The sequence below is a fragment of the Aedes aegypti genome, chromosome 1 (genome assembly GCF_002204515.2).
Source record: "Aedes aegypti strain LVP_AGWG chromosome 1, AaegL5.0 Primary Assembly, whole genome shotgun sequence".
In the NCBI taxonomy this organism is placed as follows: Eukaryota; Metazoa; Arthropoda; class Insecta; order Diptera; family Culicidae; genus Aedes; species Aedes aegypti.
The window spans coordinates 209,533,707-209,557,889 of NC_035107.1; the positions used below are offsets into that span (position 1 = coordinate 209,533,707).

General features: G+C 36.0%; 1 protein-coding gene across 1 annotated transcript in view; it reads right to left on the bottom strand.

The window, feature by feature from the left end:
• LOC5575731 (transcriptional activator cubitus interruptus) overlaps window positions 1–23,926 on the bottom strand; it is a 345,566-nt gene extending 321,640 nt beyond the window's left edge. The window contains exon 1 of the mRNA XM_021857425.1: window positions 22,700–23,926. Within this exon, the coding sequence (XP_021713117.1) occupies window positions 22,700–23,004 (305 nt within the window). The 5' untranslated portion in view covers window positions 23,005–23,926. The remainder of the gene's footprint in view (window positions 1–22,699) is intronic.
• Window positions 23,927–24,183: the final 257 nt, after the last annotated feature.

Genomic DNA, 24,183 nt, shown 5'->3' on the forward strand with positions numbered 1-24,183 from the left:
TGAGCAGTCCTACTTGGTTTAATATCTTGCCATATTATATTCCTTGGCAAAAAATTTGACCCATTTCTGACGTCGAATATTTGTAAAACCGAGCCAAATGTATTAGGTAAGATTCGCCATTTTTCGAGTTTATGGTGGAAAAGTATTGCCTTTCAAACTCAGTGGACTTGAACTTAGTACTTAGCTGTTTTCAGCCTATCTTGATGTCAATATCCAATAGATAATTTTAAACATCAATAGAATATTTGGATTCATCTCTCCAAGAATTAAATAAGACAATATTTCTAACATTGCTTGCAGCCCTCAGGAAAAACGTCTCCTATGAATTTCAATTTGATTATCTCAGTACACCCGATTCTGTTTTTGCACGGGGGATGCGTACCGTGCAAAAAAAGTTTTCAGTTCAAAATTTCAAAAACCGTGCAAAAAAAGTAACAACATTTCTCGACGTTTCATGCAAAAAAAAAAAAAGGTTTTGGCGGAAAAAAAAATGTATGGATGTAATGCACGGCCGTGTAAAAAAAATACGTGCAGAAACAGAATCGGGTGTACGAAGCAATCATTTTGAAATTATGAGACAGTGTGTTTACTGCTAACTCAAATATGTATTTAAAAACACTTAGCGTTTGAATGGTGATCAAAGATTACGATATCGAAACATAGAATTTTAAATAAATAGAAATGTTTGGACTTTTCATGATTCTTATTCAGGACGCTTCCTCACTTTTGCCTTATATTTCGGACAGCTCATGAAAATCATAATTGGAATAGTCGAATCATCAATATAAATCACCAAGCCAGTGGAGAGACGTCTGAGGCAGTTGGAAATTTTCAATTTTAATAGATATTTATGGAAAATACTTATTAAAACGAGCTTTGAAAGTGAGAACTTTTGAACGGCAAAAATTGAAACGCGTAAATTTTTTCCCATACAATGTCAGGTGTCCGGAATTTGAAGCTGTCCGTAATTTAAATCAGAACGGTAGATTACTTGTAACTGATCTAGATCAATTTTATTTTTTATTATGATCGTCCTAGTTCAAAACTCCCTTCTGCAATGTTGTTCAGTGAATTTTTGACTTTTTTTTATATATTAATTTGCTTCTTTAAGTGCAGTAAACATGTTTAAGCAGGAATATAAATTTTTAATTACACTCAAAATTGCTTTTTTGAAAAACCTACGAGAAAACCCTAAATTTGAACCCAGTTTGCATGTCAAACAATGTTCAAAGCAATGACATGTGATTTTTGGGGCATGAATTCTTTTGTAAAAATCCGGAGAATGTATTTAGGCAGAAATAGTACTGTTTGTAGATGTCCGGCCATTTGGCCGAACTACATTATTTTGAGTGATTTCACCTGGTGCTTAATTTTTTAGTCGGTAGTGTGAAAATTTTCAAATCTTGTGATAATAAAATTGAGTATTTTTGTAGTTCACTGCCAAAATTTCATGCCGATTGCTCATATGGAGACAAAAATACAGCATGCCAAAGTTGAGAATTTTGTATGAAAATCGGCTTTCACTACCCGACCAACCAGTCTTCATAATTCTTTATAGATCTTTAACCAACGATGGCGATCGCTAACGGTTCAAAACGAATCTATATCGATCGCTATCGAAAATCACTGACTGGTTGACCGGGTACTATTATTCTGAACACAACTGTAAATTTTATGATACAGTCCTGTTCCTGTTCCTGGAACATAACATCAGGTCCGTCCCACTCGAGCTCAGATTGGGTACCACTTCTAGTACTGCATTTGGTCCCTCGATAGTACAAAAGGTACCCAAGTTTGACAGATCGCAGTACACTATGCACGACATTCTAGATTACCTCATGAGCCATAAAATTTTTGGCAACTGCAAGGGACATGGAGGTCTTTAATTTGTCTTTGATAACATATGTTTGAGTACAAACTGTAAAAGACTGACAACTTTTTTGCTTTAAAAATCATCAACATCTCTAATTTTAAACCTAGCTGTCTTTAAATTACAATTGAAATCTACGAAATATAATTTTTCAGCATTAAATTTTCAATTAAAGTTCAGTGAACATGTTAAAAATAAAATAGACATATTTTATTGCACTCAAAATTTTCAACAACTTAAAATAACTAAGACAATCCATATTTTAACATGTTAATGTAACTTAGAGGCGTTTATTCGATAAAAAACAGGGAAATCCAATTTTAATAGTTATTTAGGCAACAAGTTGCAAAATGATGATTTTTTCAGCACGAGTTGTACATTTATCCAACGAGGCTCGCCGAGTTGGATAAATACAAGGAGTGCTGAAAAAATCGAGTTTTGCAACGAGTTGCCTACAACATTTTTTTCTATTTCGAAAAATGCCGTTTCAGCTGGATGAATTCTAAAAGCACAAACAAATATTTCAAGAGAACCCACATTGGCATCCATGCGTAGTATCAATTCAGTATTTTTCAATCACGTAGGCTGTGATACAGTAGTACCTACTCATGAATGTCACAAGTTTTCACGCTTCCATCGGTATCAGGTAAGACAGCAAAAAACAGTAGCCTGAAATCCCAAAAAAAACTGATCAAATGGTTAATGGACAGCCCCTGTCGGAATCAGATCGCACAACGGATCTAAAATCAGATGGAATTGTGCTTATTCTGCACGGCATGCGAGTCGAGACGAGTCGAATGAGGGACAATTTTCGACTCGCTCCCATTGGATTAACATTAGTCGCCTCACATCACCCGAGGTGAGAACGACTCGTCTTGACTCACACGCCGCGCAAATAAGAACAAATGGCATGAAGAGACTAGGTTGTTCGGTTGATGCCTACCAAAACAGTACTGAAAAGTGCTACTTTTCAGCACCGAAAAGAGTGCTGAAAAGTAGCACTTTTCAGCACTGTTTCTTTCAGTAGGAAAAGTAGGCCGTTATGTTGATCAACTTCTCAATGAAAAGTTGATTGATTTGCAACGGAATTGCAAAAACATATATACGACATATGCTCTGTTGGTGGAGCGACTTTCGAAATTGTTAAAGCATCGGATCCAAACACTATTCAAAAAAATAGGCACGCTTAAAAATTCTCGAAATAAGTAGTATATCTTATATTACTGAGCTAAAGGCATTTCCTAATTTTATCTGCTATGTTTTTAGCACAATTTCAACAATGCAACACCACTCCAAGAGATGAAATGTGATATTTTTTTGGTGGTTGAACATGTTTGGAAGAACAAACACATTTTTGGATTAAACTCAACGTTCACTTTACTTAAATCCTATATTTCAATCCTGCCTATGAAACAAACTTTAAACCGATAACTGACTGTTTAAGCCAAAGTGGTGGTTTTAAATATTGTATCAATCATTTGATTAAATTGTTCAGTCCCAAAAGTTAGACTTATGATTGCCCCCGCAATTTGCGCAAACAAACTGTATGCTGTCTTCCTTCACAGGACAGACGTCCTTAGCGTGAGAAGAACCTCCACAAATCATGCATTAACATCCATGCGGCAATGTTTGGCAACGATGGCACTGATTGGGGTTCAGGGATTGTGCGATATTTGCCAGAAAACCATTCGCCAGAAAACTATTCGCCAGAATGACATTCGCCAGAAAGTACCATATGCCAGAAAACCATTTGCCAGAAAGTACCATTCGCCAGAAAACCATTCGCCAGAATGTACCATTCCCCAGAATTGACCATCCCCTAGATTATTTTTTATTTTTTTTTTCAGTTGAAACAAGTTTGCAATTGTAGAGCATTAAAAAAAATGTGTGAGATTATTTTGGTTAATATACTCAAAAAAGTACAGGGTCTCTTGGACATAGCCTACCGTTGACTTAGTGAGCCAGCTTCGAATATCCATATTCTAATTGTTGGACTAGGTACATATAATAAAAAACATCGATTTCTTGAGCATTCAACGATCAACAGCAATATTTGAAGATTTATGAATATGAATTGAAAAAGCAACACTTAATACTGGGGGACCGTGGAACTAAAAAGAAAAAAAATATACAGTAGAGTAACTATTGCATTCAGCTATTGCAACAGCTGCTTCACTATGTATGAAAGATACTGCTTACTGATGTAAAGAATGGATATTTAGCATGACGGATAGTAAAGTAAGTTTTTTTTAAATGTATGTTGTCCCTGTAAAATGTTATTATGGTTTGAAAGGCTTCACAAGCGGTTCGCCCTTCTTTTCAGTATAAGCTGTTCTTCAAAGTTTTGTTGCTTCTTTTCAATATACGTTGCAACTATCATTCTACAGATGTTATAGCATGAGATTATGCTATTTTATAATTATTAAATTCCATCTCTCTGTTTTTTCAGTTTCAATTAAATGTTTTTTTATTAATAAGTTTTGAGGGATTATGGTTTGGAATATTTCACAAGTGGTGCTCCCTTCTTTTCATCATAAGCTGTTCTTAAAAGTGTTGTTGCTTCTTAAGAGCTAGTTTATTGGATATTTACAAGATTTGGATATACGTTGCATCTATTTGTGCCGTCCGTTCGATGAAGTAATGAATGCCTCCATTCGCAAACCAAAGTTAGATTTACTATAACAACTTTCAGGAGCTTTTAGACAAATAAGACAGTTGTAAAATCAAGAAAAACATTCTATGTATGGGGAATGAAGAATTCTTATTTGCCAAAAACCATGTCAAGTAGCGGTAAGCAAATACTCTTTTTTGAATATTTTTTCATGTACTGATATTTAAGTGACCATTATTAATAAAAACCTTTTGGTCTATTTTTACCCGAATGTTGTTCCCACGAATATCATTTCCCCGAACGCCAGATATCCAAATTACATTTTTTCCGGCAATCAATTCTCCCGAAATGACCCAAAATTTGTATGGATCGTGGTATTATGATAGAATCACCCACTTCTACTCCCTCTTGAACGACCACGTGGTTCATGGACGGCCCCAAAATAGATGCAGTTCAAAACGGATAAGAAACAATCTTCAGAGACAGAGTGGTGAACTAGAAAGAACGATAAAGAAAACAAGAAAAAATGCTGAGTTCGGAGAAACTTTAAAGAACCGCTGATCAAAAAAGAAGGGTGCATTTCATATGAACCGGTCATCATCCTGAAATAATCAATAAGTTCTGATAATTATGAGTGTCATAACATTTTCGAGGAACCTATTTCCTTGAGAAAACGGGGTATTCAGGGAAGTGGTTTTCAGGGAAACGACATTCGGGGTATCGATATTCGGGACAAAGTAGCACAACCCCAATAAACTGTCCATTGAAAAGCAAAAACTATCGGGTAGTTGTAGGAGAAATTCTGTACAATACAATATTCTGATAAAGAACAGCTCGCGGTGAAATTTTCTTAAAACTAGGTAAAACAGCTTAGAATATTGCATTAAAACCTCATAGCCAAAAAATCTCGCAAGAGATGTAGAATAACAGTGTTATATTGTCTTCGCTCTGTGCACTAGCAGAAATTTTAAAATGAGAAGAACGAGATAGTTACCATACTATTTGTTCATTTTAGTGCTTTTGAACATGTGAAAAGTGGCACAAGTCGAATATTGTGACGGCAATCTCTGGATTCCAAGATATTTCATGATCAAAATCGACAAGAAAAATAATTCTGGGGAATGGTACTTTCTGGCGAATGGTACATTCTGGCAAATGGTACATTCTGGCGAATGGTTTTCTGGCAGATGTCATTCTGGCGAATAGTTTTCTGGCGAATGGTTTTCTGGCAAATATCGCACAATCGGGTTCAGGAATTTTCCTACAGGTTTCTGGAAATGTTCCCATGTCACACGGACATTATTTAGATCAGTTTTGTTAACTAAGAACTAAATATTATTCTTGAGAAATACCTTTCCGAAGAATGCCAGATTGGGTTCTCTTTTTCATTATGATTACTTGGACTGGAGAAAACCTAAGTAGATCAATTATTCCAATTTTGATCTCTTCAGTTGATTTATAGTTATTTGAGAGACTTTTCAAAACGACTTTGAACAAAAGTTCAGTTTTGTCGTCATAAGTAAAAAATGTGCTTCTTCACTTCAAGATGTTTGAAAAGAAGCTCGCAATCTTTAAGAGCTTCTGGCAAAACGCGACAGTCTCATTCCTTTGCGATTTGGAAGAAAACCTTTATTCCCCTAATGGAGATCTCCTGCCTAAATCCTTCAAATTCGGAACAAATGACCATGATAGGCGGCACTCTTTGCTTCCTCACTTGAATCAATGAGCCTGGGATAGATGCTGCTTCGATTTGGTGTTAATTACGCCTCCAGAAGGGCGTAACTCAAATTGTTTTAACAAATCTACTTAAAGATGAAGAAAAGTATAAAAAAGAATTATTCCTTTTACTCGGGTATCACCGGGAAATCGATCCTCGGCCAGCATATTTCAAAATTTCAAATCGAACGAAGCGAAACTGTGAGGTATTGTTGGCAAAATGTGCCCTCATGAATCGCAGCATCTTTATCTTCTGGAGTGAAAACACTCTCCGCCGGGAACACGTGTGATCGGATCAAGTGCCGAAATCGTCTCCAATTTCCGACCGGGGTTCTGTTTTCCCTTCACAAATCACGCGCTGACAGTTCACGGTGTCAATAAATCTCCACGACTACCGTTCCCGTTGCTGTTGTTGCCGCGTTGTCGCTGTGCGGTTCCTTCGTGTGTCATTTGATGATTTCATGCATGTTCTTTTGGTGTATTATTCGTCTGCCCATAGCGAGTTTGTTAAATTAAGATCAAACCGATTTTTTTTTCCGGTACACTTGTTGGATAATTTCGGCTCAGTACACAGACAGTGTGTGTTAATGAGTGTGTCCGACCCTTAATAATCTTAATAATGAGGGCGTGTCACTTTTGTCGGTAAACTAGTCGTCGCGTCGAGCCTTTTCATCACGGCCCATGATCATAAGGTTGCAGTGGGGTACGCAATTGGACACGCTAGGTCCGAGCTTCAATTCCAGTACCAGCCAGTAGAAGCATAATGATATAATTGAGTGCGATGGTCTTAAAGAAGCCGACTCCGGAAGGGCCCAAAGCGCCCTTTTCGTATGATGGGCATGCGGTCCGGGTCGGAGCAATTATCTGTAGTAAGAAGGGCGAACAGAGAGCGAAGGTGGAATGCACCTCTCTGTAATTTGAAACTGGGACTCGCCCTTGGCGGGATTTTCTGAAGGCGGGATCCCGTTGCGGTCAGTCGGAGGTCGATAAATGAAGTTTTAATTAGAGGAACGATTTTTCAACAGTCTGTGAATTGTTTGATTAAGATGTGTATGATGATCCTTCAGGCGGCTGTCTTATGATTGAGACATCAATTTTGATAAATACGATAAATTCCCTAACCTATTCATAATTAGCATTGAAATGTTTCAGACCAGTTTATCACAATTCTGTAAGCCGTTTGAAAACGTTAGGAGTCAATCATCAATATGAAACTATTTTCCCAATCAGCCTGTGTAGAGTTGGTAGCTATTGTTTCAACTGGATAATTGTAATAGCATTACAGGTTTCACATTATGCGTCTTAGATAGTGTATTCTGTGCTTTTCAACTTTGGCAAGTTCAATCTTCAGCATTAACCTTTACAGTACTGGGTGCCGGCATCGAAGTTTAAAAATTCTATAACTTCGTAATCGTTTGATCGATTTTGATGAAATTTTCAGGGAAAATCACAAATGAGTTATATTTTTTATTGAGGTATTGACAATTCTGAAATTGGTGATGGTTTTGGATTTAGGTCAAAATTTGTTGGGGTACCGACAATCATTGCATGCACTCTTATCATCATTCAGGTGTTCATCGAAGTGCTGCTTTCACTTTCCGATCATCTCACGTTCGTCCGTCAAGATGCACCCATCCTTATCCCTGCACATATCGGCTCACGGCACGAAGCCATTGCGGAATGGATTGAGCTTCTGGTAGAATCTGAGTTTCTTGAAACCTGCTGATAATGTGATTAATAAATGATTCACGATGAACAGAATTTGAAAACTGATAAGTATCCATCGCCACTTTAAATTTACAAGTAGCTCAAGCTTTATGCATATTTTTGAACCCATCTATTTTTACTTCTCGCCACCACCAGCACCAGTTGATTGCCGCCAATCAGACACAGTCTTAAAGAAAATACCCAAACTGCGTCGATATTATCGCCTTGGATTTCAATCAAATCAATCCCCACCGCCTTGTCCCGTTCGCATTTTAGCACCGTCATAATTTGATTAAAAATTTAACGCCATTTTTTATCCGCCCCATTACTCACTCGCCAGATCCCCTCTCCATTTGATCTGTGTTAGCTGATCGCGCTCCACTTAGGTTTTCGATGGTAGAATACGAACTTTCCGTCAAATGAAACCCGTTCTCTTGGATAGCAATCAAGAAATCGCCATTAAAACTGAAGTGAAATAGACTGAACCAGCCATAAAAAATGCTACACTCCGCAGCCTGAGGTCTACGGTTCCAGTTCATTCAATAACGCGCGTTGCCTTTTTTCTCCACTTCGACCAATCAAATTTGGTTTTAATGTCACCGAGATTTCGGTTCATCAACCGGCGACTTCCGAGTGTCGTTAAAAAGTTTTGGATCTGCAATGGACAACTTCGGCGGGGTTGTGTGAGCAGGCGAGGGGTCACTCAGGGCGTACTTGTTCTTACGCACCGACAGTGATCATAAAACACATAACTTTTATGAAGTAGGCAGCGCAATTTGGAGGAGGCTGAAAAATGTGCAAAACACATGTTTTAACTGACGCACAGAAGAGTGAATTGGGACAATTATGAGCAAAATTATTATCTGTCATTGATGGTCTTCTTATGTCCTAATATTGTTTAAAAAATGGTTTTAGCAAAAACAATTAGACGTAACACTTTAATAGTTTTGATAATACAGCCAAACAGTGCTACCTGTTTTGCCCATGACCAAAGATCAGCAGGAGTTTTCTCATTTTATTTTGTATGGGGAAAGGCATCTCTAGTTCATTAGATGCATTTCCCCATACAAACATTTTCCTTTTAGCGATTTTTCATGCATAGAAACTAGCGCATGTGCGTTACTATATAATGAGTAGCGAATCAGGCCATGCAATTCATTCTTGTGTTTAGTAGGTGAACGGCTCACCCATGGCGATTGTGTCGCTTTTGTTCGAATTTGACGTTAACGCCTACCGCCATCTAGTTGCTGGTAGGCCAAACACAGTATTTTTTTTTTAAGACCTTAATGTTTGCGTAACGGCGTAACTATGTTTCAAATATGTTATTTATCAAACTGTTACGTCTGTTTGACTGTACTAATTTTGTGTATTTTTTCGTAGCTTAGAAATCAAAATGATTTTATTTTTGGCTTAAACCTTGACTCATAACACACATATGAGAAAAGTTTTTTTATGACTTTTGAAACTTTTTTGTATTTTTGAAAATTGTTTGAAAAATTGTATTCTTATATAACCTACAAATGCCTGGGGTTTATTTAACGTGTAATATAAAAAATCGTACCTTTTATATTTTTCTACTATTAACCTATAAAAGAAGAAGGGCTTGGTGGTATTCAAATAATTCCAAACCTGTGTTTCCGTTAATTACACGGAAAATAAAAGTATTTTCAGAAAAATATTTGAAATTTATTATTTTTAAAAGTACCGTGAAAACTTGAATTTTTATTGTTGCCAAAAATCAGTAACTAGAAGAGGCTTCAAGAAAAAATGAAAAGGATAGGGATGTTTAAAAATAAAAATTATAAAAATCAAAAAACAAAATTCAAAGATTTGCGAATAAAAATAAATCATTGCCCAAAACATGTTAAGAACGATTTTAGATAACTAAAAATGATATTTAGGTCGAAAATTTAAAATTTGGGTATTATAGGGTTAATTAAGATTGATATCGAAACGTTGCAGGGTATCTATCTACCAAGCAGTGAGTAATAAAAAAGTGTTTGAGCATCTTTTAGATGATCTTTCATTATAATACTGTTACAAACATATTATATCATACATTATTGTAGAACGATTTGAAACAGTGAGTTTCAATCACATTTATTTTTTCATTCGATTTTCAGCTCATTTTGTCATTCTTTGTAGGAATAACTTTAATTGACTGCCAAAATTTAGGTAAAACCGATCTCTCGTTTCATATATGGATATGATAAGAGAATAGTGTGACTAATAGGTTTCCGAATTTTCCAGAAATGCAACCTACCGGGCTGACAGACGGATTTATCGCATTCCACTGAGTGAAATTGTTCGGGTTTCAATTTTGGATACTTAACTGAGTCTTCTTTTTCTGCAAATAATAATTGGCTTTGAAGCCAAAATCGCAATTCTCTTCTTCTTTTAAACGTTGGAAATTCTATGGCGACTATGCACCTGACTAGAAAATGAATAGCCTATCTCGATGTGTGGGAAATGTCCTGGAAGTAATGGTCGAGAAAAGCATTTTTCTTTGATCGCAGTACGCAGTAAATTCAAATGGTGCGCTCAGTAGAAAATTTCTACCGCAAACATTTTTACTTCTCTTGAGCGGAACAGCATACTTAGCTTGAGACATGGTGTCTACTACCTGTAAAAACCTGGAATTTTTAGGATAATTTATATCCACCTGTAAAAAACCTGAAATTCTCAGGCTACACTCAGGGAAATTATTTTGTAGTAGCATTAAGTAGTATTACATGGTAGAATATGTCGTTTTCGTGTTACAAAACCTTGTCAATCGGAAAATTTTCAAAACATCCAAACACTATTTGGCATGTTTGATCTATTTAACGGATTTTCCAAGCAAGCCCGCTAATTCGACTTTTTGAGCTTATAGAGCTATTATGTGGCTAATGTAGGGCATGTCAGCTGTACAACAGCACTATATTAGCACGCAGGACGAATTATAGTGCTAGTTAGTTACTTGGTTTTATTTATTCAGCATGAAATATATTTAGACATGGAGGCAGAACTAAAGAATGCCAAGTTGGTAAAAGCAAGGCAGTTCCAGTTGGGTGTCTTTCATGAGTATATGAAACATATGTAGGTGAAAACATTCCAATTTGTTTCGTCTGTTATACAATACTTATAAACTTTGTAGAAAAAGAGTAAAAGTTCAAAAGGTACAAACAGGTACAAGCATTTAGTTGAGTCTAGGTCATTAACTTAATGCAATTTTTTTATCTAAGGTCATTATTTTTATCTAAATGGTAGTTAAAGTCACTTTTTTATTTGTTTGCAGTGAATCCTGGTGGCACTATGGCACGACTATTCCATAAGTTCTTAATAATATTTTTCTCAGATCCCGAGGAATGCTTCAGGAATGCTAGTAATTTCTTCAATGATTTCTTCTGGAATACTTCCAGGGATGCTACCAGCGATGTTTCAATGGATACTAAGAAGAGTTTCTTCAGAATTTGGTCCAAAAATATCAGAGTATTCCAACGCACACACAAAGGTTTTTTCCAGAGTTTCGAAGAAAACAAACCTATAGTAATTTTCATTGAAATTCATGGTGAGTACCATGGTTTTTTCTTCAGATTTCCACAGTTTCTTAACCAGTTGTTACTTCTAGGAGACATCCTACGGATCATACAGTAGATTTCCCACAAAGCATAATTCCATAATTAAAAAATCGTTTCGACATTTTACTAAGAAACCCTACAATAATTCCCACGCAGATTTTTTATTAATTCTTGGCATTTTAATATAGATTCTTAATTTTTAAATTCAATCACGATTACTTCAGGAATTGCTCTAAAAATTCTGCGATGAAATCGATTATAATCTTTTCCAAGAATTTCTCAAAAAATTTGATCTGGGATGCCTCATTAAGTTCCTCCAGGACTTTTTCACGGCAAAGCTCCAGCATTGCATCGAAACATCATTGCTGTGGTTCAAACATTTCTCTGAAAATTTTGAAAATGACTTTTCCAAATAAACATGGATCTTTCAAAAATGTATTCAAGGTTCCACACCAGCTAATACTTCAGCAAATATTGCATCGATCATCCATAGAAAGTTTTTTTCAGGTATTCTGTCCGAATTTCGTCAAAAAAAATCTTTAAAACGTCTTTTAGGACATTATTTAGAGATTGTATTTTTTTTAGTTATCTAAGCAATCATGGATTTTATTAAAAATATAGGAGTTCTTTCAGAGATTCTTATAGAAATTCATCTGGCATACTTAGAACTCACAAAAGTTTCATCAAAGGTTACTCTAAGATTTTCTTCCGGAATTCCTCGCGGGTATTTCGAACAAATTTCTCCAAAACAATATGAAAAATTTCCTTGACATTTCCCTGGAGCCATGTATGTAATTTTTCAAGATGAATTTGAAGGATTTGCTGAATGAATTTGAAGGTGCTCGAAACGGGAATGTTGGAGGAAGTCCTGGGGAAAAAAATATTGGATATTTTTTAAAGTTACACGTCTTCTCAGTGAGAATCGAACTCACGACTCCCCGATCTCTAGCTGAAATCGAATTCAGGTTAACTTCTGCGTTCATGAGTCCTCTCATGGCGTAGTGGTTAACGCGCCCCAACTAGAGATCGGGGAGTCGTGAGTTCGATTCTCACTGAGAAAACGTGTAACTTTTTCGCAAATCTTCACATCAATTTGTCCATCTAATCCAATTGCAAATTACATGTAATGTTTAGCTTTTCGGTAGTTGTTAAACTTCCACTCGGCTGGTTAGCCGTAAACCACGATTCATAATTAAAAACAAGCAATATTTTTTATATTTTTCCTATGTTGTTTACACGTTTAGAACATAACAGTTTTTTATTGAAGTGAAAAATACTTTGAAATTTAATGTTAGATTTTTTTCAAAGTACCTTTATTTGAAAATAACTGTTTGTCAATTATTTATCTATTTTGGAGATTTTCTTTAACCTGGTATTATGTTTAAACCTGGAAATATGAGAGAATGTCTTTTCTGTAAATAAATAGACCCACTGTTAGAGCTGAGCTTTCATAAATATTTCAATCTCTTAATCTAAATTCCTGAGAATTCTTCAGATTTTTCAGAAATCTATCCTGTTGCTCTACAAGGACTGATATTGTACAGATAACTTGGTATCTAGGTTTTGCTTTTGAAAGCACTACAGTATGTCCCATAAAAAATGCGAAAATCTCCATATCGTGGTTTACGGCAGTCATTATATGGAAAACGAAAAGGAAACAAAAATGTTATTCATTATTTGTATTGTTTAATCTGTTTAGACTCTGTTATTCGCTTTAACATCATTTTTATCTGTTGGTTTCTCCTTACTAGAGAGGAATTGGAAGCATACCTTCAATTGTTATCATGCAGTCATCGAATTTAATATCTTTGCGATGAAAGCTTTTACCACGTCAACGATGAAGTGAGATTCTTCATAGGCCTTGGCTCCAACGTGCGCCCATATCAAATGACTGAATGTATTCATACCTGGAGTGCTGGAGACTTAAACATATTTTAAAATAAACGGCGCATTCTGAAGAGTCGTAGTTGAACCTTCATATAAGTGCGATACGCGGCTCTGTTTTGCTCAAAACCTATGAGCTAGTATTGACTTAAGTTGTTTTCAACTGAAGGAACAAACTTCTTCCTCAAAAAGCTTTTAGAGACCTTTATATTTATTTTGTATTAAACATTAACAAAAAATAAAGGCACATCAAACCTACCAGACGCTGATGCTCCCAAAACTTCGATTCTGGCGAAATATTTTATTATGACCTTGAAAAACACTTTCTCTAAAACCTGCTTCATCCTCTGATACCAAAAAAAAAAAAATTTTTTTTCGACAATAAGGGGTGATTTTCGAAAATGGAAAGTTCATCACCACAGCATACGACGATCGAACGCTATTTTTGGCGTTTAGCGAACAAAGCCTTCAAACTTTTTGATTCAAGTACCGTAAAATGGGGTTAAGTTGATCAGCTTTATACTATTATGTTCTATAATTCCAAGAAGGATCCATGTATTATCATCCAAAGATTTTTGAAACCTGTACTGGTTGAACGTTTATAGAATTATACAAACGTAGTTTTGATGAAATGTTAACATAATAACAAAATTTTTCTAAAAATCAAAAAGTGGTATTTTTGATTCGCCGGTGAAGTTGATCAATTACTGCGATAGGTTTCTTCAAATAAAGCGATATGCTAATCAAAAGATTATTACAGTGGGATTCCGTTTTTGGCATGCTCCGTTTTTGGCATGCTCCATTTTTGGTACCCCCCGATTTTGGCAACAAAATGGATCCGTTTTTGGCAACATTTTTGAATACCATAAAAATTTATATTTTTTTGTAAATATTATCGTGTCTGTTGCTTCATTGATCTGAATGGCAGGTAAAATACGCTCCGATTACATTCTAGAGCTCTATTTTCGTCGATATTCTTCCAAATATCATTAGCCACTAAGAGCTCCCGTACGTGCTAATTTACTTCAGAATGGTCATTGGTCATGCATTCGCAGCGTTTCATGAGGCCATTAATATCCACCAGCATCTCAACTAGAGATTAATATCTTCCCAAGCAGCACAGTTTGTTTCAACTCAAAGTAAAAAAAAATATCCCTTGAAACAAATTAGAGTTGTCAATTGTTGCAAATATGACTTACCATTGCACTAAATAGCAACGCAAACAGCGCAAGAGGCGGAGTCTGTTTGCAACATATTTTTGTTCAAGTGAAATTGCTTATTTGTTGCAAAATACTTAAGAGAAAAAAAATGGAAACAAAAATATAAAAAAATATAAACGAGAATCGAACTTTCGATCTCAAGATCATAAATCTTCTCCTCTACTCACTACTCCACCAGCTCTTCGAAAAATTGCTTCGCCAATTCACTATATAAGCCACTACATTACCTGTTTATGAAGGCTTGTTGTTTGTTACTTTACTGCACCCTTCGGAATACAAGCTCATTACTGGCAACATTAGACCTAAAGTCATTGCAAAAACTTTCGCGCAACATATGAGAAACATAATTTAAACAGACAAAATGTTGGTAGAATATGTTTTCGTAGTTACATGGTGCGTAATATGAAACTCAACTATATTGCAACTGGTTTGAAACAAACAAACGATTAGCTGTCAAACACGTGGTTAAGTGCAACTTTCGCGCAACTGGGATGAATCTTCTTGAGTAACATCTTGATAAACTTGTCTTCATTGCTGTCTGTAGAGAACATTTGCAGCAAATCTCGTTGTTTCGATAAAGTTATACGTCAAACAAGGGGTGAAATGCTAGTTTATTGGAACGACAATGAAACTATATGAGCTTTTGATATTAATATGCAACGGTACTAGAACAAGGTAAGTTACAGATGCTTTTATTGATACATGTTTGAAACCATTTTTAGAATGCATCTCTTTGAAAGATGTTTCGAGTGTTACTTGGGTTCGGCACTCATACTGAGTGACCAGCCCACTTAAGTCTGCCAGTTGGTGATACACTAAAAAACACTTCTCTTCAGATTTGGAACAGCTTGTTTGAACAAAACACAAGCACATAAGGGCAACAAAAAGTCTATGACTCACACTTTAAATTTTGTCTCACCTTTTTAGCTCACTGTTTCTATTATTATGGAGTTACAAACATTGCGTATGAAGAACAAACCGCAGAAATAGATGCAAATACAGCAAAATGTCGTGCTCATAATTTTTGAGAAATTTCATTAAATAAATTGCGTTATTCTTGTGAATTGCTGAAGTGTCAACATATAATCCATAAAAAAAGTATATATTTTACTACATTGTATATTATTTTTTTTAAGAATTCCAATGTTCCATTCACTACCGACACCAAAACGAATGCAAACACAGTCCAAACTAAACTTTATTCTCAAAAATATCATTGAAGCGTACGATAAAAACGATTGAGAGTATTTTGATTGTGGTTTTAATGTGTATATCAATCTTTCTGCGAGCTTCTTTCCCTACTTGTTGGAGATTCTTTAAGACGTTACCCAAGTAACCACTAGCCCGCTAATTCGCCTTTTTAGTCTTATAGGGCTATTATACCGCTAATATAGAGCATGTTAGCTTTGTAATAGCACTATATTAGCACGGAGGGCGAATTAAAGTGCTATTTGGTTACTTGGGTAGATTAGTTAAGAGATGAGTTTTATACAAGATTTTTAATCAAGGATACGGGTCTCAATATAATTAAATTGTTCCTTGCGAGCTGGGACTATGAATTTCCTAACTGAACCCTGGAGAATCCTTAGGGAGTTTTTAGTTCATAAGGGACTTCTAAGAAATTTTAACGGATTCTTGAGAATGTCTGCAGATTTCTAGCGAACACTGAGGGTTTCTTGCGGGATCCTGAGAATATATAATTGGTTATTGTGTATTAAGTCCGAAATTTTGTGATTCTTGAGTTTTCTATGGCATCCTGATAATTCCTAGCTGGATAATGTGGATTTGTACTGGTATTTTGAATATTTCTGGCAAAATCTTGTTGATTTTGGAAAGGTTTCCAGAGAAATTTGAGGAGTGCTAGTGGTAGCCTAAGAATAATGAATTTTTGAAAATTTTTATTGAAGACTTGAGAATTTTCGGAAATATCGCAGCAATATTCCTAACAAAATGCTTCAGAGCCCTAGCGTTTTCTTGTAGATTTCTTTTTTTGATTAGTTGTTTATGTTTGCCCTTTTGATTGCAGTCAATCATTAATTATGAAATGCTTTACTCTACCAGAAACATAAATTAAAGGAGGGTATTCTAAACTTACCGAATATTGTAAAATTTTACGCTAAAGCCTTAATGATTTTCAATATTTATTAAATGATAAAAAAAACTCATGCCGTTTTGCAATACCCAGCGCATTTGTTTTGTATATACGTCTTTGTATGAAAACAGTATTATTTTTTTTTTCGTATTCTTATACAGTTTTAGGAAAATGCTCAGTTCTTATATAAAGGTCACTTATGCGATTATTGATTTTACATGGTCCACTCATACAAATAGTATACATAAAGCTTCTGAAAATCCTTAAAGACATTGAGGCGTAAAAAGTAAGTATGTAGAACGTTTGTCACAATTAACATCACGGCGCTATAGATTCATAGCTTCGAAGTGAACCGTTCTGAAGTCTTGATGCTATATGGTTCCACAAGGATGATGTAATAATATTCTAATGATATTTTCAAAACCAATAGTTGAAAAATAAAATTTAAAATAAGGGTTCCAATTTTGGCACGGTTCCGTTTTTGGCAACTGAAAATTTCGACATTGTTGCCAAAAACGGAATCCCACTGTATTATTATCTTTATTATCGAGACTTTCAGCCGAAGGCTTTTCAAAAGATTTGAAGTCATTGAATCGTCAATGAATCTGAATTAAGTCTCAAAAATCTTATAACTTATAGATAAATCGATCAATATTAGAGTTAAATGTTGTGAATTACAGAATACACCACGTTAAACGCCTAAAGGTATGAAATTTTCCTTTAAATTAGCAACTGGAGTGTATGAAACGGTTTATTCAATTGATGTATTTATGCAGCATTGACAATAGTCGATTTTTTGAAAAAGAACCCTTCAACAGTTCATCAAACATTACATAAAACATGTGTTTTTATATGGTATAATTATTTGAAATGTAAAAACGAATTCTGTAATGCGACATAACAGAAATCATGATAATTGAAATCGGACCATAGCTCTCTTCACTGTACATGTTGGTACGGGATTGATCAACTTCTCCCAACTGATCAACTACACCCTGAATTACGGTACATTACATTCAGGTTAGTAAGAAAAAATTGACAAAAACCGTCCTAGAATGCGAAGTTTTGTCAAAATATACTTCAGTAATCAGATATTACATTCATTCACGAGAATAATGAAAATAACGCTTATGGATGCAAAATTCAAGTTTAAACAATTTGCGCATTTTTATGGGCAATACTATAGGAATAACTTCACGATTTCTTCCAGGAATCAAGACAAATTTTCCTAAAGAATCCTTTCGAAAATTTACAAGTTTACGAATTTTACAAAGATTGTTCCAATCACGCTTATGCGAACTCAACTAACTACTATTCCTGGAACTTCCTAACAGATTCTTTAAATCTTTTATATATTTTCTTTTACTTCTGAGCTGAATGTAAATAAAAAGAATAAAAAAAGTAGATTTAAGTATTGTACCTTCAAATTTTGCCATGATTTCTCATATGTTGGCAGATACAAGTATTTAGGCTCGTATCTGCTGACTCTGAACAAAACTGCAAGTGGATCCGATACTCTATTATATTTTAGGTTATTTCCTCATGATTTACACTATAAATTTTACACTACATCTAAATAATGTACTAAAATATTTACAGCATTTTTCTCAGAAGCTTCAATTGTAATTTTTCAAGCACACTTCCAGTAATTAAATCAGAAGCTCATTCAGATCCCAGACAACCAAATTGTACGTATAACGAAATCACCTGGAGGCTTTGTATGTGCATCACTTATAAGATGTCGCGAAATGGCATAATACGTACAAAAGTGGAGCAAAAAGGCGTGCATATATTATGTGATGAAAAATAACATATAATGCGAGTGTATAAATATTCCTCCGAACTAACCTGTGATCTTATGCGACTAAACTTATGATAACAAATGTTGATTTGACAGCTGCTACGGATTGATTCGACTTACTTTATGCGAGTGTACGGGACGAAACTAAATGTACAAATGAACTCAGAAAAGAAGTGTTTTATGCGAGGAAGCTCATCAATATGACGGGTTTATCAACGGTGTTTTGCGAGTTTGATGTAATTAGTATGAATAAATGAGTTGTAACACGAACTTTCATGCGATTTCTGGTTGTCTGGGATTTATCAATATTAATTTTCCCAAGAAGCCATCGACATTTTTTTTAAAGATTTTTTTCTTTAATTATTTTAGAATTGTAATTTGTAGTGTTATTTCTGAAGTAAATCTGATTTAGTAAATACAGGAAAAATATTTTGAAAAATTTCTCTGGCTCTATATCTACTGAATCCTCGATGAAATTCTTGATTGTGGAATTCTTAAAAATTATAACATTACTTCATGAGGAAATCTCCAGAAGAAATTACTGAATTGAACGTTTGAAAATATTGGTAAAAATCCTAGTCATACTTGAAAAAAATGCCTGTAAATTGACCTCGTACTCACTGCTGAACAGCAAAACGGACTGCCACATACAATTAAAGGGACCAAGGAGAGAAAATGAGACAAACATGCTGAATTGGGGTAAATGAGAGGTACCTGGCTATTGCTTGATAAGCCAAAGATTCTTTCCACTTTACCTCTTGAGCGAGTCGGAATCTATTTCGTTACGATAAAATCAAAGCCGTGATATAGTGGAATTTTGACTTAGAGTCTACTGCAAGCGAATCAGGTATGAACATAGAAACTAAAATAGCCCAGGTACCCTCCCTGGTAGCACACATGTTATAATTGAGGCAGAATAACTCTATTATTACCATATCTGGTCATATAAGAGTTATTCTGCCTCAATTATAACATGTGTGCTACTCGGGCTCTAATGAAGCCGTATTGAGGAATTCTTGTTCCTATCAGGACCCAAGAGTGCAAGTTATCACCCACGACCACGTGAAGTACCAGAGCGAATTGGTTATCTACGGGCCGAATTATCCAGAGACTCCAGTTTGCTAAATCTGTGGGTTTTAGAGGTCGAATTAATCCTTCGATCCTTTGGAGAACGCCCATAGACACAGACCGCCTGATTGTGAGAATATACCAAGCGATTGTGGAAGATAACCCCAAGCCATTGTGTGACGATCAGGCCATCCTCGGTAGCAAGTTCACGAAGTCTTCTGCGTCTACCAGGCACGTTGAATCCCTCTCTGCATGCTATTGGGACCAACCATCCAAAGCATCGCCGAAAACCACCGCAGCAGGACTTTCCTGCCGATTTTATTGGAATCCACCTAGTCTCCATTCCCAGCAGCAAGTAATCCCCCTCATGTGGCAGACCCCAGCGCATCATCACCAAAAGGCCGGCCCAACGACACGCTATGCAGACACACATACATGTAAGTTAAGAAATAAATGGTTAAATGATAATTTCAACTTCATTTAGATTAATTGCGAAGGAAAGAACTTCTGAATAGCCAAAGTACGCTGACTCTGAGAGTAAGGACACAGGCCCTAGCTTGCCGGCATACAGAGATACAAACGGGTCCTTCTGACCAGCGAGTAACAATTCTTTGGTTTATTCCTAGCAAAATCCCAGAACAGTTGCAAGAAATAATTTAATGAAAATAATGAATAAAACATTTCTTGAAGCTATTGCTAAAAAAACAAATAACCCTTCTTGAGATATTACGAATGTTGCTCCTAAACGTGTTTAACTGAATTTCTTAAGGAATATGCCAAGAATTCTCTAGACAAATATTTAAGAGTATTCCTCAAAAAAGGTGTTTTGCGAAATTTACTGGATATAAACATTAAAAAAAATTCTTATTTTTCGAGGATGAATTCTCTGTTTGAGATTTGGAGGAGTGTTTAGATTATTTTTATGAGAAGTTTTTGAAAATATTTCACGAAAATTGTGGGAAAAAAACATCTAGTATAGATTTTGTTAAAAACCTGAGAAAAACGTTTCGTGGTTGGTTGGATGTTTTTTTTTTGTCAACTAGGAGTTCTGAAAAGAATATAGAGGCATCCAAAATCTAATTTTTTAATATTTTAAATTTTGGCCTCGAATTTGTAATAGTTTTAGTCACCACACAGAAAAGTTGTTCGATCTAGAACAAATGTCGACTTAAACACTTTAATGGTATATATTGTTCTATCCACGCTTAACTTAAGTATTTGACATATTTTGTGCAATATTTGAATTTTCAAACGTTTTTTTTGTTTAGGACTGATAATAAAGATATAGTAAATATGATTCTCCACATTGTTTTAGTTCAAATAACTTCAATCCAAAAATGCGACACAAATTATTGTTCTATGATAATCAGTGGCGATTCCCTAACCTCAAAACTACCTGTTCCACGAACAGAAATTCTTGAATTTCAGCAACAAATTTGCATCTATTAAGAAGAAATCGGTTAGAAAGGACGATTCCAATGATTTACTGTTTGTTTTTTGATCAAATTCTTCTGAATTAACCATTTTTAGATTCGTAGAACAGGTAAAAAGTGAGGTTACGAGTTGCCTCTGATGATAATACTGCACTAAAGGGGTTACGAAGATGATTTGAAAAAACATATGTAGTTGTTTCTCCAAATAGTGGTAATAAATGAAAAGCTTAAGGCGAAGAAGGCCGAAATGTGAAATATGTACGCATTGTGGATGATTGTTGCTAAACCATGTCACAATTTTGAACTAATAAAAACCAGTTGGTATTGCACTGACGTAGCTGAAAAAGTATCAGAATACGTTCTACAGGTCAACGAATATAATGATACTTTTCCGAATCAATATTAATTATGATAACTAAGTTTTATTACTTTGAAATTGTGAGCTTCACTGTCAACATGGCTGCCAAAACGAATGACGGGTTACTTAGCCTCAATTGCATAGAATGTCAAGTTTTGGAGTATAGGTGATTTGAACTAAAAAAATGTGAAGAATCGTAGTTAATATATACTTATTATCAGTAAAATTGGAGGCATTTGTAGCATGATGTAATTCTACAACTCACTGGTAATCGGAACAGTTATGTGATTACATGTAATTACAACTCGCAAGAAAATCGTTCATGAATCACAAACGCTGTTAGAAAGGTGATTTTAATAAGTTTGATGACCATACAAATATGAAAACTGCGATATTTTACGTGATTTTAATAAAATACGTTCCTTCTTCAAACCGTGCATATCACAACACTTCAGGTTTGTGGTTATTTGATTTGAATTGTGTTCCACGTGATCAAAGTGGCCTATTATAAATTAAACCTCAAAAGGAAGCCTACTTTCTTTACCATTCTGAGAAAATAATTTTGATTTTTAGGTTTAGGCCGCCTTCAAACCATTGTGCACAGTTATGAAACAACTTTTACTTTTAAGAAGAAAGTATGATCAAAAACCATGGTGACGATGTAAAAGTTCGAATTACCTACCCATTACTGAAGAATTTGATTCGACATTGATTCTTCAAAAGGGCTTATCTGCATTGATCGATTTCTCTTGTTGCTCTCTTTGCATTGTTGCAGCAAACTGATTCGCTTTTCGTAACAAGTTTACGTGCTGTAGGATAAAAAATCACTATATCTTGCTTCATGGACAAGAAATAATACAGATATATTTTGGCGAAGTTAATAGCGAAAGTTAAGCCATTATGAAGGAACAGTGTCAAATTCTTTCCATGGATATACCTTGGATTTCGCGTTCATTTACGCAAAAACAGTCAACACCGATATAAATTCCAAAACTTGACCATCACAGATGTGTTGATAAGTGAGAGAGGACAAGGTTGATCTTTATTACAGCAGCCATTTATCAGCAAGGTGCATGAAACGTGTATCAGTGAAAGCTTACGTTCTGGCGATTTTGGAATTGAATATTGCCTTATCTTTGATTTATAATTATTATTACTTTCAGGTTGCTGGCCCTTAACATTTTATTTCCTACGAATGGAAACATGTTCTAAAGCATATTGATTACGATGCTGTGCAGATTTCTGTTTCACGTTAATAAAATGTGTTTTGCGTAATTGCAACTCGATTTGATGAGATATTTTCCGTTTAATTCAACACTGATCCACATCTGTGGGCCATCCATAACTGCTGTGGGGTGATTGCACTCCCCGGTACTTACCCGTGAGACGTCGAATGATGGTATGGAGGGGGCCCAGTGGGGTCCCAGAGTCCATAGCGGCCATCGTGAGCCCGCTGGTCCATCGAGGGTAGCTGCGAATGAAACGCCACAAAAGCCGACGGGATCTGCAGAGGGCCATAACCACCGCCGGCGGCTGCTGGATTGACCCCGTTTGCGGCCGCCGCTGCCGCTGCCAGACCATGGGCCAATCCCGGATGATGATGAGCGGCCGCGGCCAACGGATGACCCGGATGATGAAACGGGTGCACCTGCATGTGCTCGTGAAATGTTTCCTTCTCCGGCATAGCCGCACACTTGATTTACTCTCTGTACACTCAAAATTCAAAACATTCAAAGACACAGAAACACTGATTTGCGTTTTCACTTATTCATTCTTCATGGTTATTATATTTTCGTAGGATTTTCTTCGGGTTTCTCTCGTCCTTATGGTGCTCCTTACGGAGCTCGGTCGTAAATATTTCAAGGCAACAACCGTACGGACCGTACGATCAGGTAATATATCCATTCATTTCTAGGAAAAGAAATCTTACTCTTCTTGCCTTCTTTCTTCCACTTGCTTTTAAAGACTCATTCCACAGTAAGGTCACAAGCCCTTCTTCGTTCCACACGCAATGACATTCATTACCAATTCACACAATTTATTTGCTTCAATCTTTTCTTCACTTCATCGTCGTAAACATGACTTGTACACTGTTAAAAAGAAATGCGCAAGTTTGCAATTTCATAAAATCATACGCGTCAAAATCGTTGTGCATCCGTTGTTAGGCGTAGTAAGCCAAACTTTAACTTTTAAACCCGATCACGCGCAACGCTCACTAAAACGGATCGTCAATTGCCGTCGGTAAAACTGCGACGCGCGATCTCAGCCAATTTCGTCATCTGAAGCGCTGCCTCTCCAATCAAACCAATTAGCGCCAATTACAAAAAGAACGTCACTCAAAGAATCTCCCCAACGAGAGTCATTGCCCACTACTAGCTATTTGTTTTTAATTGAACTATTTCGGTCCAGATTTGACACATCTAATTGTCTCGTGAATCAGCCCTGGAAGCAAAAATCAACCATTCGACGAGAACCAAACAAGCGCCGCGGCGATCCAAACGATCTTCCTCACGATCTACGCCTACTGATCCACCACAATACACGGACGACGGCCGAACGGACGGGATTCGAACTTGTACTACCGCAAAGCGTGTGGTTGAGAGACTGCCGAAACGCTCCCACTAGATGAGCCGAAACCGCTCAGCAGCAGCAGCAGCAGCAGCGATCGTTCCTTGCCGTGCGCCGGAAAAACTCAAACGGCTGCCCGGAACAGCGATGCCAGATCTTCGGGAATTCAAGTAAATTTACGAAATTAGAAACTGTAGTTCAGTCATCTCTCCCTTACTCGATATTGAAGGGACCATCGAGTTAGGGAGGTATCGAGTTACAGAACACAAAACCAGTGCAACTTCGATCTAAGGGA